This window comes from Salarias fasciatus, chromosome 10, assembly GCF_902148845.1.
Source record: "Salarias fasciatus chromosome 10, fSalaFa1.1, whole genome shotgun sequence".
NCBI classification, from domain to species: domain Eukaryota; kingdom Metazoa; phylum Chordata; class Actinopteri; order Blenniiformes; family Blenniidae; genus Salarias; species Salarias fasciatus.
The window spans coordinates 22738492-22761436 of record NC_043754.1 but is presented as its reverse complement, the minus strand read 5'-3'; the positions used below and the strand labels follow the sequence as shown (position 1 = coordinate 22761436).

Below are 22945 nucleotides of genomic sequence, written 5' to 3'. Positions count from 1 at the left end.
TTCTTTTTTCACTCTCACTTTTTTCTCTCTTCACCCTTTTTCACTCTCACCCTCTCACGCTTCACTGTAGCTGCACCCGTTACCATAGTAACCCGACACGCGGGGCGCACCGGGACATCGGCTTATTGACACACATCACTGTACAGGTTCACGCGCACTCTAAGCATGTTGATAGACAGATTCAGAACGCACACTCAGCTGACATGCACGGGTGCACACCAGTAAACAACGGGCTCCATTCAGACACCAGGTTTAGTGAAATGCATGTAACACTCATAGCTGTCTAGTCATGAACACTCTCAATTTCGTTTCCTGGAATATCCGTGGGGCTGGTACAAGGGAAAAGAGATTAAAAATTACCCATCGGCTTCAGGAGTTGCAGGCAGACATTGTCTTATTACAGGAAACTCATCTAACAAACTCATCAGTAGATCTTCTCCGATCAACACAGTTTCCACACGTGTACTCAGCCTGTTACAATTCCAGGCAAAGAGGAGTAGCAACTCTTATCAGTCGAAGGTTAAACTTCTCTACTGACAGTTCAATCATAGATCCAGAAGGCAGATTTGTTATTATCACATTATCTATTCAGAATGTTAAATTCTGCATTGCTAACGTGTATGGACCTAATGTTGACGACCCCTCCTTCTTTCACTCCCTCTTCTCCTCACTGGATGATCACTCAGGTCACACATTGATTATAGGAGGGGATTTCAACATGGTTTCTGACCTACAATTGGACAGACTGAGTACCACAGGAAGTCAACGACTCTGACAATCCTCAGAAACTGTGAAACAGTACATGAAGGATTTTGGTCTTTGCGATGCCTGGCGCTCTCACCACCCCACTGCAAGAGAATACACATTCTTCTCTTCAGTTCACCATTCCTACTCTAGATTAGATTATTTCTTAATGAGCAGCACACTGATGAATGACATCTCAGAAATCAAAATTCATCCCATCGTCATAAGTGATCATGCACCAGTTTCATTTACTCTCAGAAATAAGACGAATAAATCACCAACTAGAAACTGGAGATTTAATACATCATTACTTAAAGATCCAGAGTTTATTAGCTATCTAACAAGAGAATGGTCTATATATTTAGAAAATAATGACTTGCCAGATACTTCAGCATGTGTTCTTTGGGAGGCAGGGAAAGCGGTGATGAGGGGAAAAATAATTTCCTTCTCCTCACACAAGAAAAAGAAAGAAGCTTCAAGAACTTTAGAATTGGAATTAAGAATTAAATCGCTGGAGGAGGCTTATCATGTCTCCCCACAAGAGAACATACTGAAGGATATAAGGAAAGCCAAACTTGAACTGAATGAAATTCTAGATAAAAAAAAAAAACTCAATTCCTGATCCAACGACTCCGTTTAGAGAACTTTGAGCATAGTAATAAATCTGGAAGATTCCTGGCAAATCAGTTAAAAACAAACAAGGAGAAAAACAGGATTTCAGCTGTTTAAGACTCAGAAGGAAACATCAGCCATGACCCAGACAAGATCAATAATATCTTTAGAGATTTCTATCAAGGATTATACCGATCACAAATAGACACAACAGATGAGGAAATTAATACTTTAATTAATGATATTAACCTTCCAAAATTGAAAGATGAAAATAGAATAGTGTTGGATTCTCCTCTTTCAGTGGATGAACTCCATAAATCTCTGCAGGATATGCCCAACAATAAAGCTCCAGGTCCAGATGGCTATCCAGCAGAATTCTATAAAGAATTCTGGACCATGTTGGCTCCCACTTTTCATAAAATGGTAATGGAAATAAAAAATAAACGAACAGTACCCTCAAATATGAACTTAGCCAAAATAACTTTGATAGTTAAACCAGGGAAAGACCCCACACTTCCGTCCAGTTATCGTCCTATTTCATTAATAAATGTAGATCTCAAAATAATCAGCAAAGCCCTATCCAGAAGAATAGAAAAGATAACCCCGCTCATAATACATCCCGACCAAACAGGGTTCATTAAAGGTAGACATTCATCCACTAACATGCGCAGATTAATTAACATAATAGATTACTCTACAATACACAATCTGGAATCCATAATTATCTCTTTAGATGCTGAAAAAGCTTTTGATCGAGTAAATTGGAAATTTCCATTTGGAATATTAACCAAATTTGGGTTTGGAACGTCTTTCATAGATTGGATTAAAATCTTATATAACAACCCAGCTGCATGTGTGAAGACTAACGAGCAGACTTCTCCAAGCTTCTGTCTGCAGCGAGGAACCAGACAGGGCTGTCCACTCTCTCCCTCACTGTTTGCCATCTTTATCGAACCTCTGGCAGCTGCTATAAGACAAAATAAAGACATCAGAGGGATCCTGGCTAACAATAAGATAGAACATAAAATAAGTCTTTATGCAGATGATGTATTGCTTTTCCTGCAGAACTCTCCATCTTCTATCTCCCAGACAATCACACTTATTGATAAATTTTCACTAATATCTGACGATTCTATCAACTGGTCTAAGACTACAGCCATGCCTATAAACTGTGATTTACAAAGTATACCCAATGCTACAATCCAGTCTGGAAACATTAGATATTTAGGCATAAACATTTCTCCAAGGATATCAGAACTTTTAAAACTAAATTACGTTCCGTTACTGAAATCAACAGAGGATGACCTCTTACGGTGGAGACGCTTACCTATATCTCTTATGGGGAGGGTTGCCACCATTAAAATGATGACTTTACCTAAGGTTAACTATTTATTTTCAATGATACCAGCCAAACCATCGTCTGGCTGGTTCAAATCACTGGACTCATACATATCTAAATTTCTCTGGAAAAATAAACCATCACGTATCAGTTTAAAGACGTTACAACAGACTAAAGACAGAGGTGGACTAGACTTGCCTAACTTCAGTAATTACTTCATAGCCAGCAAGCTGCAATATATCTCCAAATGGCTTAAACCGAACAATTTAGACGAGCCATGGCTGGATGTAGAGCAAGCATTATGTGAGGATCTAGTCATCTCTGACCTGCCATTCATCAGTCCCACCATCAAATCCCATTGGTGTTTTAAAAGTGTCAACATCAGTTCTTCTTTAATGGCTTGGTGGGACTTTCTAAAGCTAACCAAATCTTCTCTGATCCCGTGTAAACTCACACCCATCTGGAACAACCCGGACATCCTGCAAAACAAAAAGATGATAAACTTCACTCAGTGGAGAAATAAAGGAATCAGCCAGCTTGAACATATCATTGAAAATGGCAACTTTCTATCATTCAATACTCTCATCTCACAATACGGAATCAGCAGCACAGCATTTTTAGAATATCATCAACTTAAATCTATCATAGGTAAAAAGTATACCTTTAATCAACTGCAGGGACAGCTACCTCTCGGGGTCGAAGAATTCTTAAACCTCAGTTCCCCAAAGTTGCTATCAAAGATATATAAAATATTATCAAAGGTAGAAGATGAAATCTTCCTTCCGACCTTAAAATGGGAGGCTGACTTATCTAACAACTTTGACCAAAATGCGTGGTCACAAATATGTTTAAATACTTTCAAAATGACAAAGAATTCAAATATACAACTAATACAATTCAAAATTCTGCATAGAATTCATTACACAGGACGAAGGATGTTCCAGATGGGTCTATCACAATCTGATATCTGTTCACATTGCAATGATAACATGACTGACAACTACCTCCATGCCTTGTGGTCCTGCACACCAGTGCAGAGGTTCTGGCTTCAGGTGTGTGAAGACCTGTCAACATGGTTCACATGCAATATCCCTGCAACTCCCACACTGTGCCTTTTAGGTGATCTGGGTGAAATTAACATGTCAATAAACTCTGTCTACATGGTTCTCACCATCTTGTGCATCGCAAAGAAAACTATCCTTGTAAATTGGAAATCCAGAAGTAATCTGAGTAATAGGCAGTTTAAGAATCTTCTATTACATCATATCAGCTTGGAGACGATGTCTGTCTGTTCAGAGGATCAATCAGCTGAATCTGGTTCCCTCTGGTCCCCTGTGATCAGCTCCATCACTTAATGTAAGGGGAAGATGAGGGCCTCTCCTCTTTGAGGGTCGGTGGTTGGTGGGGGGGGCCTGATGGCTGCGGGTGGTTGGCACTGTCTTGGGGTCAGGATCTGGGCTGCTTTGCTGGGGGCTGTCTTCGTGTTTGGTTTGGATTGGGGGTGGGGGGGCCGCCGGTTGTTGGGGCTGTCTGGCGGCGGTGGGGCGGGGGCCCCGGGGGGCCGGGGTCGGCGGGTGCCGGTTCATGTCCGGGCGGCCGGGGTGTCCTGGGGCGGGTGTGGCTGGGGGCCCTGGGCCCTGGTGCCTGGGGGCTCTCTCCTTCCGTGAGGGTGAGGGGGTCGACCTGGCTGGGGGGGCCGGTCGGCTCGGGCGTGCTGCCGCGGCCTGGGTCGGTGCACGCCCTGGTGTCTGGTTGCTGCCCCGGAATTCAGGGCATCGGGGTGGGTGGTTGTGGTGGTGGGGGACAGGGGGGTGGGGTGGATGGGTGGGGGGTGGCGGGGGAGGTGGGTGGGTGGTGGGGGACAGGGCGGGGTGGATGGGGGGGTAGATAGGGGGGTGGTGGGCTGTGGGGGTTAGGGGGTTGGGGAAGGTGCGTGTAAGTGTATGTGTATATGTGTGTGGGTGTGTATGTGTGAGTATGTATATATTAGGGATGTGCGAGTACCGATACCAGGTATCGGTATCGGGCCGATACTGGCCTTATTTCAAGGTATCGGGTACTCGTGAAGGCTACCGATGCCAGCCGCCGATACTCACGGCAAGAAAACCCCACGCGTAGTAAGCCCTCCTCACCAGCAGTTGGCGGTAGTGCAACCAAATGGGATGCAAGCTGCCGACAAACATGACAGAGGAAGAAGCTCCTCTCTGGAGTCGCTGACAGGCGCAGGGCTGCACTGCAGCGGGCTGACTTCTCCATGAGTCTCATCCAGAGCAGAGACAACAGGATGAATCCAGAACGGCTGCTCGTCTCACCAAAACTCCGCCGGTGTGGAAATTCTTTTATACAAGTGAAATCGAGCCGAGCTTTGTAGAATGCTAACTCTGCAATGCTAAAATTGCTAAAGGAGGTGCGCGACGTTGTTCATGTACCACTAGTAATTTGTTTAAACACCTCAGGGCGAAGCTTGTGGACAAGAGTCTGACGCTGTTGTGCTGGAAAAAAGAAAACTCCGGCAGCAACTCGACGGCAAACTCTGCAGAAGACCGAGAAACTGAAGAGCAGAGATCCGAGAGCAGCACAAATAACACGAGCAACTCTTTAAACTCAGGGGTTTTTCTATCTTTGACTTAAGTTCATAAAAAAAATCATTAAAATTAGTACATTTAAAAACCTTCGTTTATGTAAAGTGTAAAACTCAGAGAAATTGTTTTATCTTGCACTTAATTTCATTTAAATAAGTGCAAACTCAGAGTTGGTTGTTTTATTTTTCAGACTATTATTTTGGACTTAAACGTAGTGGCTGGGCTGCCTTTTTATTGGAAATAAAATTCATTTTCAAAAATAATCTCATTGCATTATTTACATTTTATGTATATAAAGTATCGGTATGCAAGTATCGGTATCGGTGAGTACTGAAGATGAAGTACTCGTACTTGGTATCGGTCTGAAAAAAAGTGGTATCGCACATCCCTAGTATATATGTTTTTGTATGTGTGGGTATTTATGTAGGTGTATGTGAGTGTGTGGGTGTGTATCTGGATATGTATGTGTATGTGTGTGACTATGTATGTGTAAGTGTGTATGTGTGTGTGGGTATGTATCTGTGAGCGGGGTATGTATGTGTGTGAGGGTGTGTATCTGTAAGTATGTATGTATGTCTGTACGTGTGGGTGTATATGTGTGGGCGATTGGAGCTATGTATGAGAGAGTGCGGTGTCCTGTGGGGGGTGGCCCCGGTGGGCCTGGGGGCGGTGGGCCCTGGGTCTGGGTCCTTCTGCTGCCCCGTGTCTGTCCTCACCTTCACTCCTCCTGATGCATGATGGGTGTGTGCTTCTTGGGTCGGTGGCTCTCTGGCCATGGTCGCTGTCTGCCCTGGTCCTGGGGGGGGGGGGGGTGCTCCTGGCCCTGTCCTTCATCGGGGGGCTCCTGGGTGGCGGGGGTGCTGCGGCATCCCCGGACCCCCCTCTCCCCCCCGCTCTCATGCACACACACGTAGGGCTTTGGGAGGCGGGCTTATCAAGTTGGGTGTGGTGGAGGGGGCCATCTAAGTGGCCCCAATCACTGCACGCTTCAGTGGCTCGCCTCTCAGTCTTAATTGCACTTAGTCATCTAACACGACCAAATACATACAAACACACACGTCGGGGGGTCTTGGCGCGCTGTGTCGGGGGTGGGGCTGTTCAGGTAGATGAGACTGCTCGTTTGGCCTCACTCGCGGCACGGTGTGGTCACTGACCCTCAAATTTTAATCGCAAACAACATATACTCCATCAACACTCACGAGACGGAGGGGGGGGAGGGAGGGCAATGGGGTCTTCTGTGCCCCCGTTTCCGGATTCCTTCTGGTGGGGGGGGGGGGGGGGGGGGCGCGGGGGGGCTGTTGTTTTCCCCACAGGCCGGGGGTTTGGAGCGGCTGTGGTTTGGGGGGCTGCTGGCTCTGGGGGGTGCATACCTGTCTGCAGCGGTGGAATTTGGGGGGGTGGGGGCGGCAGTTGTGGGTGGCGGGGGGTCCTGGATGTGGGGTTCGGTGTTCCCTTGCCTTCCGGGGGTGTCTCCCACAGGATGTGACAGTTGGATGACGCGGGAAAGTGAGTGTGTTTGGGGTAGGATGGACTGTGTGTGTGTGTGTGTGTGTGTGTGTGTGTGTGTGTGTGTGTGTGTGTGTGGTGTGTGTGCTTGTTAGCGTGTGCGTGAGAGTGTGTGAGTGTGTTGGAATGTGAGTGTGTGTGTGTGCGTTTGGTTTAGGGATGAGTGGTTGTGTTTGTGCGTGTGTGCATGTGTGTGTGTCAGTATGAGTGTTGGGTTGGGGCGGGGGGGAGTGAGGCGGGAGAGGACAGGGGGTGGGAGGGGTGGGCCGGGCGGTGGACGGGGGGGTGGGTTCTGGGTGGGGGTCGTGGGGGGGGGGGGGGGGGGGGGGGGTGATGCCCTGGATCTCGGGGTGCGTGGCCGGAGCGCTGGGGGGTGTACTGGCCTGGGGTGGGTAGCCGCCCGTGTGGGCTGGTTCTCCCGGGTGGGTCATGGCCCTCCGCCTGGGGTGGGGGGTTGTCTCCTGGGCTCTTGGGCCTTGGGCTCTCGGCCCTGCCTGCCCCGGGAGTCCGGCACCCGGGGTGGACCGGCTCCTGCCGGTCGTGGCTCCACGGGGCCCGGGCCCCGGGGCTGCCGGGGTCCCCGGCCAGGGCTTTCCTCTGCCCCGTTTCTGGACCGGAGCGGGGACGTCTGCCTGGGGGGGCAGCTTGGATCCGGGCTCTGTGATGTCCGCCGGCTGTCTGGGCTCTGAGGGCCTCTCTGGCCTGCTTCTGGCCTTCTCAGAGGTCAGAGGTCATATATGCATGATCACTATCACCATCACTGTCACCATCATATTCACATGATCACGTTGATCTTTAATCACTCTTCACATACTTGGTTACCTTGTCTTCTTGTGGTGGTTAGAATAATGGTGATCTGCAGCAGACCTCTCTTGATGCACGCCCCGAGTTTACTACTTGTTACGACTAGCTATATTCAAAAAAAAAAAAAAAAAGGGTTTGTGGTGTCCTTGCATTTCCTTCCTCCCCTACACCTCCTTTTATTTTTGTGGCCTGGTCTGTTCACTAATATGGTTCGGGGAAAAAAAAAAAAAATGTATGTATGGTTCTGTAATTTTCTGTGTTGGTTGTCGGCTCTGTTTTGGTGTTGTCCAGATTGGGGGTTTGGGAATGTTCTAGGTTGCGTGTGGTGCGTCGACAACACTGTTTTGTATTGTGACTTTGTACAGAGGTTGCCAAAAGTGGGCCACAACCAAGCCTTCACAATGCCAGATGTCAACCAAAAATAGGCCAAATAAACTTGCACTCAACCGAATGTGTGCCACTATATGCTCTTCTTCCGGCCCATATACAATATGGAATGATGCCACAAAGGTGGTCCACAGTTGTTTGCCAAAAGTGGGCCACAACTAAACCAGCACAGTGCCAAATGTCAGCCAAGAGGAGACCAAATAAATCAGCACTCACCCAAATTTGGGCCACTGTGCACAAAATTGTTTTGCTAGTGGCCCACATTCGGTTGAGTTCTGGTAGATTTGGCCTGTTTATGGTTGACATCTGGCATTGTGAAGGCTTGGTTGTGGCCCACTTTCGGCAAACAGGAGCGGACCTCCCAAGTGCCATCATTCCACGCGGTATGTGGGCCATATGAACATGTCGGGTATGGGCCAGATATGGGCCATAAGAATTTTGCTATCTGGGATACATCCCAGCTACACCACTGGATAAAAACTCACAGCTTTTGCATTCGCCAGATGTCAAAGCCATTGTTCAAAGTTGAAGTTTTATTCATCAACAAGAAAATGTTGGATTCAACCATATATTTCATGGGTTTTACTTGCACTTCTCTGAATTTAATTTTTTTTTTTGTATCTATTGTGGCATAACATTTTTTCCCATGTGAGTACAAAATGCAGATTTTTCTTTTGAACAGGCAAGGTTAAAAACAGCTGGTGGAATTTCCAAGCGTGTTGTCACTTTATTACAGAAAACAGAATTAAAATCTGTCGATACTTTAATAAATGTAAGAAAATAATTACAGTGTAAGGGTGTTATTTTTGCCTGTCAATAGATGTTTAGCACTACTATGCCTTTTTTCCTGCAGGAATAGCTACAAATAAATAACAGGTTTCGTACATTTTAACTTCTTTTTTTTTAAGAGCAAGTATTCTAGTATTCAGAATACAGTACCAAGATTAACTTATGTAATGGAATTCATTCATTCATTAATTCATTCATGAATGAATGAATGTAATGGAATACATTACAAAATACATTTTAAAGTAGGTATTCAGTATTCTGTAACTAAATACCATTTCCAAGTATTCTCCCCAACACTGCTGTACACTAACAGCCGTAGATGGGTCAGAGACAGGTGTCGCACACCGGCAGCTGTGGACAGGTCAGAGACTTCAGCAGCCAGGCGTGGAAACAGTCTGGGAGACGAGTCCGGGGAAAACCAAGTTCCAGAGCAGCCAGGTGAGCAGCATGGCAGGCGAGAGAAAGACAGGGCTGAAGCAGAGGACAAAAATGAGGTCAGTTGCAGCATGGACAGAAAGCTTAACACGAAGAAACTCTTGTACACTGACTGAGGGAGTTCCACAGTCCAGCATTGGAGAGTGGCTTGCAGCCAGCTTAAATAGACAGAGGAGCAGGTGGAACAGATGAGGCCACTCTCCAGACAGGTGACTCCAATTAGCTGATTGAACTGCCCACACCACAGTCTGCTCACCTGCAGAAAGGAGAGAGGCAAACAGCAAAGCAAATCTGCCCATACTGGCTGAGGAGCAGCCATGACACTGGCGAATCCTGGCAGATTCCATGAACTTCAAAGCTCAAGTCATTCTTGGGCTTTGATGGATATTACTGGAGGTTTGTTAAAGGTTACTCCACCATCGCATAGCCCCTCAATGATTTCATGCGAGGCTATGTGCCTACCTCCAAAGCTCAGAAGAGATCTAGTTCTGCTAAAACCCAGGACCCAAAGTAGCCCTTTGGAGAGCGATGGTCGCCTGCCTGCCAGCTTGCTTTCGAAATGCTCATTCCGAAAGTAAAGGTTGACCAGTTCCCCAGTCCATGGCTTCACTGATCCAAAGCTGCATTATATTTTACATACGGACGCCAGCACCATTGGGCTTGGTGCAGCTTTGTATCAGGAACAATAATGTCGGCTGAGAATAATCACCTACGCCAGCCATGGCCTGGTTCCTTCTTTCTGTACAAAACCTTGATGCTCCTGTGCTGGACTCCAGAGAAAATAATTATTTTATACTATTTTCTTACTCATTACACCTTTAATAAACATTGATGACAAAGAAATTGTTGATACTTTTTAATTATTACTGGTATTGCACATGTATATTTATATTCTTCTGTTCTCTCTCTCTCTCTCTCTCTCTCTCTCTCTCTCTCTCTCTCTCTCTCTCTCTCTCTCTCTCTCTCTCTCTCTCTCTCTCTCACACACACACACACACACACACACACACACACACACACACACACAGTCAGTGGAAGTCTTGAGGGGATACTCAGTGAGCAGCAAGCACACACTAAATATATTATGGACTTTTGTAGTGATATCTTATTATCTCTATATTCATACTTTCTTCCTCCCCACATTTGAAGGCAAATATCAATACTTTCTCGAGAAAGTGATCACAGATTGTCACTTCACTTTAGAACAGAAATACTTTATTCATCCCAGAATGAACCTTGTTGTAACATTGCCCCAAACAAAATGAACAGGCAGAATAATCAGTTAAAATCTCAATAGAACAGAATATGAAAATTAGTTTAGTATGAATAAATATTTCAGAGACTATTGACTCTGAGTTTCTCTGCATGATTTTAAGTTCTGGAAATTCATGAGTAATTCATTCAAGCCTGTAATTAGACTCATAAGAACAATTTTGGCAATATATGTTGTACTTCACTACTTTAGAAGATATAGAGGGTAGAAGTAATAGATTTGCAATTTTTGTCTATGTTAAATAAATGTATACATTTTTTCTGGTTTTTGTACTTCCATGAGAACTTAAATCAAGTCTGTAATATCACAGAGTCAGGCATCTTCATGGAGCTGAACTGAGCTGCACGCATCTGCGTGTAACCACATGAAATCATGTTATCTACTTATGTCTGCATGTAGCTGGACGTCTGCCGTAAGGTGCCACCCGGGTGGAGACGGAGCAGGTGAGGTGGTGGAGGAGGACGGGTCTGATGGTCTGATCTCCGAGGCCGTAGATGAGGGAACTCAGACACCTGGGCAACATGACCACACACACATAAAAGAGGACACTGATGCGCACCAGAGTGATACTGTCAATGATCTGAGAGATGACACCGAGCACAGGCTTGAACATAGTGGAGGACAGGCTCAGGCCCAGCTGGACCAGGTGCAGCAGCAGAGTTTTATGAGCTTTACGGGCTGACACTTTGTCTGTGGAAGATGATCTGGCTGCAACCAAAACACCAATGTAGGAGAAAGAGACGGCGACTCCAGCAGAGATGAACAGAGTGAACTCATAAACCTGATCGAACATTGCAGCAACAGGGCCCTGCAACATGTTTTCTACAGAACACACGCGCTTAATCTGCAGAGAGTTCAGGCCCTCAAAAGGATTCTCCCTCAGCAAACTGATATGAGAGAACACATTCACTGAGCAGATGGCCCAGATCACACAGATGGCTCCTCTGGTTTTACCCATGGTCACGATGGTGGCATGCCGCAGAGGGTAGCACACCGCCACGTACCTGTCAAAAGACATAACCACCAACGTAACAGGAGAGATTCTCAGAATGATGCGGTTGAGTGTGATGAAGAACCCACACAAGGGATAAGTGATCCTGAGACTTAGGACTAACAGTATGTAGAGTACCTGACTGACAGCCAGCTGCACCGTGTCGGTAAACAACAGGTTATAGAGGAGCACATAACGACACGTGTCCCTGAACACAGCTTTACTCCTCAGAGAGAACAACATGGTGCAGTTTACAAAGAGAAAGACACAGCAGGGCACTATGGTGACAGAGCAGAACATCACCCTCTCCAACAAGCTCCGGTCAGCTGAGAGCACCGACACGTTAGACATCTCTCAGCAGCTCTGAATGAACCAAGAACAAAACCCAGAGGAGCTCATGTGATACGTCCTCATCCGATCAGACCAAGAACACACACACAGGTCAAGTTCAAAGCCTGTGAACACATCAGAAATACACAAAAAATAAAAAATAAACATGCGAAAACATCAAAAATGTGGAAACAGAGAAAAAAAAGAGAAAACAATGGAAATGTTTGAAAACATCAGAAATGTGTGAAAACACGATGAAGATGTACACATCAGCAATATGAAAATGCAGAAAACCTAAAACAGAAGGTTTCGAAACAGAAATATGAAAATGTGAAAACAACAAAAAATGTAACAACATCAGAAACATGAAAATATCACAAACATTTTCAAACATCAGAAAACTGAAAACAAACATTTAAAACCATCACAACCCTGAAAACATCATTTCTTTTAAAACATCAGACAAGAATGAAGCACCAGAAACATTTAAAACACCAGAAACAAGTAAATATAGGAAGCATTTGAAAACACAAAACATGAACAATCTAAAAATATAAACATCAGAAGCATGTGAAAACATCAAAAACGTGAAAACATTAGAAAAGTTCAAATATCAGATGAATCAAAAACACGAATAAAAAACAAACATTTGGAAAACAGAAACGTGAAAACATCAGAAACAATAAAAATGTTAAAACATCAAAACCTGAAAACGTGAGAAGCATCAAAAACATTGAAAGTATCGAAAGCTGTGAAAAGAAAAGACCTGAAATCATAAAAGAAGTAAACATGAGAATTCATCCAGAATGAACTTTGAACACTGAAAAGTCTAACAACCTGTTGAAGTCTGTAGTAACGTGCAGACTGGAAGCGTTTCTCCTCTGCAGACTTCAGACGCTTCACTTCTGAATATGAACCTTCTTCTTGCATCATGTCAGATCAGGAAGTCATGTGATTACTGGGTGATGTCATCTCAGAAAGACTCATCCAGTCATCATGTTAACCCTTTGATGGACAAACACACCTGTCCTGTACCTTCCACTTCTCTTCCTTGTTGTGTTCTCCTCACTAGATGGAGGCAGTGACAGAATGTTTGAGTTTGTGCTTCACAGTTCTCATAATAATGTGAAGACAGTTTTTCTTCAGAGGATTCTGAGATCTTCCTTGGCCAGCTGAGAGACATAATCTCCCCAGTGTGCGCTCGGTCTTCCCCGCAACCTCAGCGAGTAAGTCAGTAAGTAAAATTTATGGTAACACTTTACTTTAAGCACCCGGTATAACACATTATAAGTAGTTATAAACACTCATACATGATCACAATGTTTTATAACTCACTATACAGCACTATGCAGCTTATGATTAGGGTTAGGGTTAGGGGTGTCAAAGGCAATGCACTGGCCGGCGCACGTCATCTGTAGATCATCCCCCTGTATCACCTTGAACCGTTTAAAGGTGCATTAAGGAGTTTTTCAACCTTAAAAATACTTATTTTCCACCATAAATATGTTACACATTTTTAATGATGTGTACAATGTGCCCTGACATATTCATTGCCAAGTACCTCTAACAGCGCTAAATTGTCACTTCAAAGTTGCAGTGCCGGTCCGTCACCAGCATTTTTTTGGGGAGAATTTGAGAGGAATGATGTAATGCGCGTTCCGGCTGACCTGATTTAGTTAGGTTTCGTTTTGTCTGCCATTACTCCGCCAGATGCTTAGTGAGCAACAACTGAGCAGGATCTTCCAGAAAGTAAGAAAAAACTGACTTCCAGCACTGCCACAGCTCCAGCACAGACTCCACCAGGTAAAAGAAATTTAAATCTTACTCGAGCGCTACTAAAAGAGCGAGGAAGGAGTTCCTCTCTTCCGTGCACGCAAGCCACAGGCACGAGTGTTTCACTAAGCTGCATTCCACCCAAGGCCTACAGGGGGCGCTGTTTTGCATAAAACATGCAAACTCCTTAATGCACCTTTAAATGTAATTTAATTGAGTTTTATTTAAATAAGGAGATGTGGATCAAAGGTGCAAGATTAAAAAATAAAAAAATAAAAAATCTAAATAAAAACTCTGCTTCAGTTACTTTTGGTTTTAATTTCGGGTAATTCTTAGTTTTAGGTTTGTTTTAGATCAGGGTTTCTTAACCCTGGTCCTCAAGGCCCAGTGTCCTGCATGGTTTACCTCTCTCCCAGTTGGAACACACCTGATTGCAATGAGAGCTAATGCAGTGAGAGCGTCTTTCCAAGCAGCCCAGTAATTAGCTCTTATTGCAATCAGGTGTGTTCCAACTGGGAGCGAGGTAAAACATGCAGGACACTGGGCCTCGAGGACCACACCGTAAAAAACCCAATTACCAAAACAATGACTCAATTAGAAGATTGCTAAGGCAAGTTGAAATAGACCATTGGCTCAAGTGCTGTTATTGGGAAAGCCAGTTAATACATGTTTGTACAATTATTCATAAAAAATATTGGGTCAGGTGATAAATTGTTGTTGGGTGAACGCCCACAATGGCTGATATTGACTCAACTAACATACAGTCATTGAGTGAATGGATTGGACAAGTTGTGCATTTGTTGACTGAACAAATGTGGGCGGCGTCATTTACGGTAATGAACTTCGAGCAAAGGAAGTACGGCAAAGCCACAAAGTTTGTCGACACGGCCTCACGGAGGGACGAGGAGTGGCAGGTAAGCAACACTGTGCGTTTACTTATTAACATTGTCAATCTCTGAAACCAGAGTCAAAAGAAATTTGTTTTTTTGTGGAATCTGTTCTTGGGGGACTGTAACATTTTTTGCTTGCTAGCTAGCCAGTTAGCTTGGGTAGCCGGGCAGCTAACTTACATATTACCCCTCTAATTCATAAGGTCAATGTTTAGCCAGCTAACAAGCTAACAGCATTAGCCGTCTAACAGCGCCCGAGGCCCCACGAGCAGCACGTCCGCACGTTAGCTAAACCCGCGGGGCAGGGTTTAGCTAAAGCTAGCTCCGGTCCCGCGAGCGGCACGTCCGCCCGCTAGCTGACGCCTAGCTCCTGTCCCGCGAGCGGCACGTCTGCCCTTTAGCCGGCTAGCTGACACTCGCCCCGGCGTGGGCATAACAGTGCCTCTGTGCGAGAGCTGTTGGCAGACGAACGCCGTCAGCTCGTTGGCCAGCTCGCTCTAGCATAGATTTATAATATGGTTTTGCCTGGTAAACAGCCTAGCAAGCAAACTATCATTCGGGAAGCAAACGTCTAGGCGAGAAAGCTAGCTTTGAAGGCTTTAATAAGGTCAGCTTTTCTAGCATTTGTATTTATATCAATACTTGCTCTGGAAGTAGCTGTAATCCTGTCATTGTCAAACCACTGGGTTCCCTTAACTCTGACAAAGTACAAATTCAACTAAATGGACCCCAGTCCCAATAAAGTTGTTTGAATATGTAACACCCATAAAAATTTGTGTGGGAGCACCAGCATTTAAAGGGTTCACTGGGTGTAATTCCTCCATTCCTCCAATAGAGTGTGCAGTAGCTCTAGCAATTCCTTCTTTTTTCCTGAGACGAGAGACGTGTTTTTTTTAAACGATGTTTTAGTGCTGGAAACTTGTTCAAAAGTTAAGTTCAAGAAATGTTGTCAGGAGTTTTTTGGAATCTGGACACTTTTTCCTCTGACCAAAGCAGAGTGGGACCGCTGATAACCTTCTTTTTGATTGTTTTGAGCTCCGGTGAGTCAGTATATTTCTTTCAGTAGCATGCTAGCAAGTTTGCTAACTTCAAACTGACGTGATGTTAATGAGTTCAGGTGAATACAATCGAAAAGGAAAAAAAAAAAAACAATCGGAGATAGACAGATTGTGTTTTGTTGATTTATTAAATTGTTGATTTATTCAGGAAATGTGATGAATGCTGATTTATATGGATATGTATGTACTGATGGCTAATGTTACCCATTCCATTCATTCACGTAGCTTTATATGTGGTGTTTTCTGTTAGTACTGAACTGATGTAGAAAAAGGGCTATGCTGGACAGTAAATAGGAAGAAACAGATTTTAATTTTATGTCAACTGCTATATGCAGGTTGGTTTTTGGTGTATGTTTCTAAAGTGGATGCTGAACGAACGGCGAGCCAAATCCCAGTGAGCATCAGATGAAGAGCAGATCAGCACGGTGGAGAGTGTGAGATACAACTTTGCTCCGTTGTGCAACGAAAGAAAAGGAACTTGGATCAAACTCTGGAATTCAGCTGAGACACTACAACACACTCATTACAACCCGGACGGGTGTATGAACTGAACTGAACCCACACACATTATTTTATTTCTTCTTTTTTTTTCCAAATCAATTTATATATACTACTGTTATTTTTCTTGTTCATCAAATGTTTATATGTGCTGGTATTTTGCTGTTGATGGTATAGAATGAGTTCATTTTTAAGAAGTGTTTAAATAAATGTTAAATGAAATCTGTTGAAACAAAATATTGTCCCTTTTCAATTATCCTCCTTGAGCGAACCTAACGTTGCCGTTGCCAGAGATTTGGCCATTAGATCATAAACTGTTTTTTTTCTGGGAGCAAACTTTTGTATTAGAAAGATAGAAACCTTTACTTTCTTTGCCACGTTTAATTCATTACGTGTTAGAAATATATAAAGGTAGAATGGACGATGTTTTAGCCAATGAATGGCGTGATGTGAGAAGATGACAGATGCTAACAACTCCATGTTAGTGGATGATAGATGCAAACACCTGCATGTTAGTGGGTGGGAGATGCTAACAGCTACATGTCAGTGGGTGGGAGATGCTAACTACTCCATGTTAGTGGATGGGAGATGCTACCAACTCCATGTTAGTGGATGACAGATGCTAACACCTATTTTTTAGTGGATGGGAGAAGCTAACAGCTACATGTTAGTGGATGGGACATGCTAACAGCTCCATGTTAGTGGATGACAGATGCTAACAGCTCCATGTTAGTGGATGACAGATGCTAACAGCTACATGTTAGTGGATGGGAGAAGCTAACAACTCCCATGTTAGTGGGTGGAAGTCTCAGTCGCAGGCTCGGTCCCAACCAATGCCGCTTGCGCGGCTTTAATAACGTTATTGGTCGGTTATCACGTTACGGGCCTATTACATTTTAAAAAGGCCAAATTTATTACGTTATGGGTCCTTATTACGTGATGGGTCATTATTATTTTATGGGCCTATACATGGCCTCAAGGCAAAGGAAAACAGACTGTTTTGCTCCTTGAGCATAATTTTGAAACCGATGCAAATTCATCGATATGGTCTGTCTTGCACATTGTCTCAATAATGTTATGATGTGACATAAGTTTCTGTGTTTGACCACAAATTCCAAAAAGATCATGAATGAAAACGTACATTTTGGTAGCAGTCAAAGCTTTATTTCGAACATGGAAAGAACAAAAGTTAACAATCAAAGAAAAAAAGAGTATCGAACTACAATATAACAATAACAGTATAGAAGAGACAATACAATATGTGTCACTGCCATCTACATGCTTGAATGAGCTGAAGGGAAAATGTTCTGTCACTGATATATGTTTACATGGAAACAGCAGAAACACTGAAAGCAATGTAACCACCATGTTCAGCTGCAAGTGGGCTGCATGTAGTTATATGCAGGCATATGTAGCTGTATGAGTCGAAAGACATCTTAATGCATCAACATCAAGCAGTACATAGCTGCATGCAACTTCATGTAGATGCCTCTAACTGTACGAGGGGGAACCGGAAAGAAACTGGACTGTGGTGATTACTTTTTATTTTTTTATTTTCACATTTAATCAAAACTGTCACCTTCAAAGTACTCTCCTTCGGCTTGAATATAGCGCTGCAGCCGGGATTTCCATTGCTCAATACAGTCAGCATGCTGATGCGTAATGGTACCTTAAAGAGAGTCCTTCAATTTTTTTGTGCCTCTTCCACGTCATCAAATCTCCACCCCTTCAGTTCCGTGTTCATTCTTGTGAAGAGACAGAAGTCGCAAAGTGTTAAATCAAGGGAATACGGTGGATAGGGCAGCAGGGCCATACTGTTTTTCATCAGGAACTGTTTAACGCGCAGAGCCCTGTGCGTAAAACAGTCCCCACTCTCCCACAGCACCGGCCGCTTCAGCCTGACCGCCTCCCGGAGCTGCCGCAGCAGTGATTTTCTTCCCAAACAGCCTCCATCGTCCTCCAGCTGCCTGTTCAGCTCCTGGCACATGTCCACGCGAGCCTGTTTCTGCTCCGTGGTTAAGAGGCGCGGGACCATTTTGGGATTTTTCGAAGAAGGGGGCGGGACTGTAATAACATAAACACTGCTTGTGAGCTGCCTGTGTGTCTTTGGGAGGTGAAATTTTTCACAGTTATGCTTAAGGCTATGCTATAGCAACATATAAAGGCCAAAAGTCTGAAATCATTCTTGTTTTAAATTTATAAACACAGTCCGGTTTCTTTCCGGTTCCAACTCGTATGTATCTACACGCATCTGCATGTAGCAGCACATGTGCTCTAAGGTGCCACATGATTTGAGACAGAGGTGGTGAGTTGACAGAAGAGGTGGTGGAGGAGGACGGGTCTGATAGTCTGATCTCCAAGGCCATAGATGAGGGGACTCAAACACCTGGGCAACATGATCACACACACATAGAAGATGATAGTGACGCGCACCAGGGTGATCCTGTCGATGATCTGAGAGATGACACCGAGCAAAGGCTTGAACATAGTGGAGGACAGGCTCAGGCCCAGCTGGACCAGGTGCAGCAGCAGAGTTTTATGAGCTTTACGGGCTGACACTTTGTCTGTGGAAGCTGATCTGGCTGCAACCAAAACACCAATGTAGGAGAAAGAGACGGAGACTCCAGCAGAGATGAACACAGTCAACTCATAAACCTTGGCAAACATTGCAGCAACAGGTCCCAGCAAGATGTAGTTTGTTGAACACTGGCGCTCCATCTGCAGAGAGTTGTGGCCCTCAAAAGGATTCTCCATCAGAAAACTGATATGAAAGAACACATTGACAGAGCTGATGGCCCAGATCACACAGATGACTCCTCTGGTTTTACCCATGGTCACGATGGTGGCATGCCGCAGAGGGTAGCACACCGCCACGTACCTGTCAAAAGACATGACCACCAGCGTGAGAGGAGAGATTCTCAGGACAATGTTGTTGAGTGTGATGAAGAACCCACACAAGGGATAGGTGAGCCTGAGCCTTAAGGCAGCCAGGATGTAAAGCACCTGACTGACAGCCAGCTGCACCGTGTCGGCCAGCAATAGGTTATAGAGGAGCACATAACGACACGTGTCCCTGAACACAGCTTTACTCCTCAGAGAGAACAACATGGTGCAGTTCACAAAGAGAAAGACACAGCAGGGCACTGTGGTGACGGAGCAGAGCATCGCCCTCTCCAACAAGCTCCGGTCAGCTGAGAGCACCGACACATTCGACATCTCTCAGCAGCTCTGAATGAACCAAGAACAGAACCAAGAGGAGCTCATATGATACGTCCTCATCCGATCAGAGCAAGAGCACACAAAGAGGTCAAGTTCAAAGTGTGTGAACACATCAGAAAAGACAAAAACATGTCAAAATTTCCAAATCACTGAAAAATATCAAAAACATCAAAAACATAGAAAAACATCAGAGATAAGTGAAAGTAATGTGAAAAACAAATAACATTTCAAAAACATGTAAACTGTGAAAATATCTGAAAATATCAAAAACATCAACAACATATGAAAATGTGAGAAACAGCTCTAAATGAACCAAGAATGAATCTAAGAGGAGCTCATGTGATACGTCCTCATCCAATCAGAGCAAGAACACACACACAAGTAAAGTTCAAAGTGTGTCAGTACATCAGAAATAACCACCAAAATGAACGTGAAAAAAAATCAAAAATATTCAACGATCAGAGACAAAGAAAACAAAACCGAAAACATTAGAAATGTTTGACAATGTCAGAAACCTGTGAAAACACAAAATAGATCATCAATGTGAAAATGTAGAAAACCTAAAACATCAGAAAATTTTGAAACACCAGAAATATGAAAACATTTGAAAACAAAAAGTGTGAAAACATCAGAAGCATAAAATATCAAACATTTAAAAAGATCAGAACCATGAAAACATCAGAAACGTTTGAAAATAGCAACATGAAAAATCTAAAAGCGTCAACATCAGAAACGTGAAAAAATCAGAAAAGTTTAAATATCAGATGAATCAAAAACATTAATAAAAATATAAATTTGAAAAACAGAAACAATAAAATATTTAAAACAGAAAAAAAATGTTAAAACATCAAAACCTGACTACATGGGAAGCATTAAAAACACTGAAAACATCAACAACTGTGAAAAGAAAACACCTGAAAGCATCAGAGAAGTAAATGTGAGAATTCATCCAGAATGAACTTTGAACACTGAAAAGTGTAACAACCTTTTGAAGTCTGTGGTAACGTGCAGACTGGAAGCGTTTCTCCTCTGCAGACTTCAGACGCTTCGCTTCTGAATATGAACCTTCTTTTTGCATCATGTCAGATCAGGAAGTAATGTGATTACTGGATGATGTCATCTCAGAAAGCCTCATCTCGTCATCACATTAACCCTTTGATAGATAAACACAACTGTCCTGTACCTCCCACTTCTTTTCCTGCTGTCTTCTCCTCACTATATGGAGACAGTGACAGAATATTCGACTTCACACTTCTCATAATAATGTGAAGACAGTTCGTCTTCAGAGGGTCCTGAAGTCTTCCTCAGCCAGCTGAGACAATAATCTCCCAGTGTGGTCTTCCCTGGAACCTCAGCGAGTAAGTCACTAAGTAAAATTTATTTATACAGCGCTTTTATACAGTGCTTCACCGTTGTAAAAAAAATCATATAAAGATCATAGATATAAAGACAACAGAACATTCAGCAGAGCATGTAACACATTGGATGAGAGATTGTAAAACACTGTGCAGTACATAAAACAGAGCAAAAAGAAATCATATAGACAGTATATGGTACTGCCAAGACAATGCTGTGTCAGTGGGTCTAGAATGCCTTCTGAAACAAATGTGTTTTTTAGTGTTTTTTTAAGGGCAACCGCTGAGTATAGGGAGCGCAGGTCTAGACGAAGCTCATTCCAGGGGCGAGGCGGGGTGGATGTGAAAGAGCAATCATCCCCAGTTTTAAAAAGAGTCCGAGGGACTCTCAGCAGGTCCTGGCAAACCGAGGACTGAGCATCCAGCAGGACACAGCTCCTTCAGGTGGACAAACTCCCTGTCTCTCTGCCATGTCTTCGTGAGGAGCAGGAGGCCCAAGTTTTCACTGGTAAACAGTTTGTTCACAGAGAAGGATTTGTTGGCGATAGAGCAAGCATTCGGGAGATCAATATGACTACCTGGTGATGACGTCACTGCGCTTATGTCAGCTGCATCCAGTGGGATTGGCCGCAGTCACCTCCCATGATCACATGGTGTCCAGCTGATCTGTAAACCATAAACCGGCTGTTTTTTCTTCGGTGTAAACAACAAAGTCCAGGATAATCCTAATGACCCGGCGGTGCAGTCCGATGGCCAGTATTGCAGCTTCGGTTCATTCGGAAGCAGCGGTGAGGAGGGTCGATGTAGCACAATCCGCCGGTGGATGAAGACAGCAGGCGTCCGAGGGAGTGGGAAAAATGGGCTAGATGTATCACTGATGCCACGAACGCCAGGACAAACAGGATCTCATGGTGGGATGGGGGCCATTCCAGCAGCTGGACTGTATCAGAGCCTTGAGTTTTATCAGGGTTCCAGCTCTTTTCCCTCGTCTCCTTGGGCACTTCCACTGTGGGATGATGCCGGGTGCACGCAGGAGGTAAGCTGGCAGACAGCAGGTGAGGAGGGGGACTCGATGTTTGATCATCCAGATCAAGCTTCTGGAGTGCTTCTTGAGACAATTCAATGCTGAAGAGCATTTGCCGATCATATACCAACAAAGCAGAGGAGTCTTGGCAGAGCTGGCATAGTAGAACAACAGCAAGGTGCAGGTACAGAAGGGCAGGCAGACGGCAAGCCACACAAGCTGGCGCCATCTTACGTGCGTGTGAATCAAAATCAAAGTGGCACATGCCCAGAACATCTCCCCATCGTCCATCATGCACCAGTAATGGGTCTGACTAAGGGCCCTTTCACATCAGCCTTGTAAAATCTGGATTTTAGACCAAATCAGGACTTTCTGGGAAAATTCTCATCATTTATGCTTGTTTGAAAGCTCTCTTGAACTCAGGAACTCTTTCAGGTGAACTCTTGAGTGTGGACCATTGGAGTTTTCAACAGCTGCAGTGGGAGGACATCATGAGGAGCTCAATGAATTTGAATAGCTCAATGGCACAACTCAGAAGAAGCAGACACACAGAGAAAGAGTAAGAAATTGTCTCGTGGGCAGGCATGGAGTGGTTGGGAAGAGCAGGTGCTTATTGATAGATGATTAAAAGACTTAAATCACAGTTGTTTGTGGTTAGTCCATAGATTGTATATAAATGGATAGACCTTTCATGATGTCACCCATAGAGTTCCCAACCGCCGTTCTGAAGACTTTACAGAGTCCAGCAGGACGTCTCCACATTGAATATTTGAAACCGGATGTAAATGTGATTGGTCCCGCCCGTCACGTGACCGCATCACGTGGACAGAGGAGGTGCTGTGATAGGGCGATTTATGCAAAACTTTAACTCGTAATATAAAATCAACTGATGATTTATGTGAAAATCAGAGTCTGGTGAAGCCAACACGGTTATAGAAACTAGTGATAGAGACCAAAATATGTCCTGAAACCGGGCGCTTTATATGTATATTTGCACTCTGAAAATCGGCATTTTTGAATGGGTTCCAATGGGACCTGGGCTCTTTTTGAAACCAGCATCATCGCTCCCTGCTGGAATCTCTCCGAAAGTACAGCTTTTTTGCACTTCCGCATTATCTTCATGTTTTATGAGTGGAGGTTGGCGCCTGGGTTAGTCGTTAGCTACTAAAAGCTAGCCAGCCGCTGGGGCGGGACTTCCGGTTGTGGTCTGCACGAATCAAAAGAACCGGATTTCTTCTTCTGCCTTTCTGGTCAATGTTCATTTTGGCCGACAGCACCCCCAAATGAGCAGCTGCTGTATTCGCATGACATTGTAAGTGCAGTCAGTCTGTCAATG

General features: G+C 44.2%; 2 protein-coding genes across 2 annotated transcripts; both read right to left on the bottom strand.

Annotated features, from left to right (window-relative positions):
* Positions 1-10850: 10850 nt before the first annotated feature.
* On the bottom strand, positions 10851-11813 carry LOC115394977 (odorant receptor 131-2-like). The gene has a single exon (XM_030100319.1). The coding sequence runs from the start codon at positions 11811-11813 to the stop codon at positions 10851-10853; it is 963 nt and encodes a 320-aa protein (XP_029956179.1).
* Positions 11814-18285: 6472 nt separating this feature from the next.
* Positions 18286-19227, bottom strand: LOC115394976 (odorant receptor 131-2-like). The gene has a single exon (XM_030100318.1). It carries the CDS (start codon positions 19225-19227, stop codon positions 18286-18288), a length of 942 nt encoding a protein of 313 aa, XP_029956178.1.
* Between the last annotated feature and the right edge of the window lie 3718 nt (positions 19228-22945).

Bases quoted from the DNA above. Each gene is read 5' to 3' on its own strand.
- LOC115394977 (XM_030100319.1), bottom strand. From the start codon at position 11,813: ATGTCTAACGTGTCGGTGCTCTCAGCTGACCGGAGCTTGTTGGAGAGG.
- LOC115394976 (XM_030100318.1), bottom strand. From the start codon at position 19,227: ATGTCGAATGTGTCGGTGCTCTCAGCTGACCGGAGCTTGTTGGAGAGG.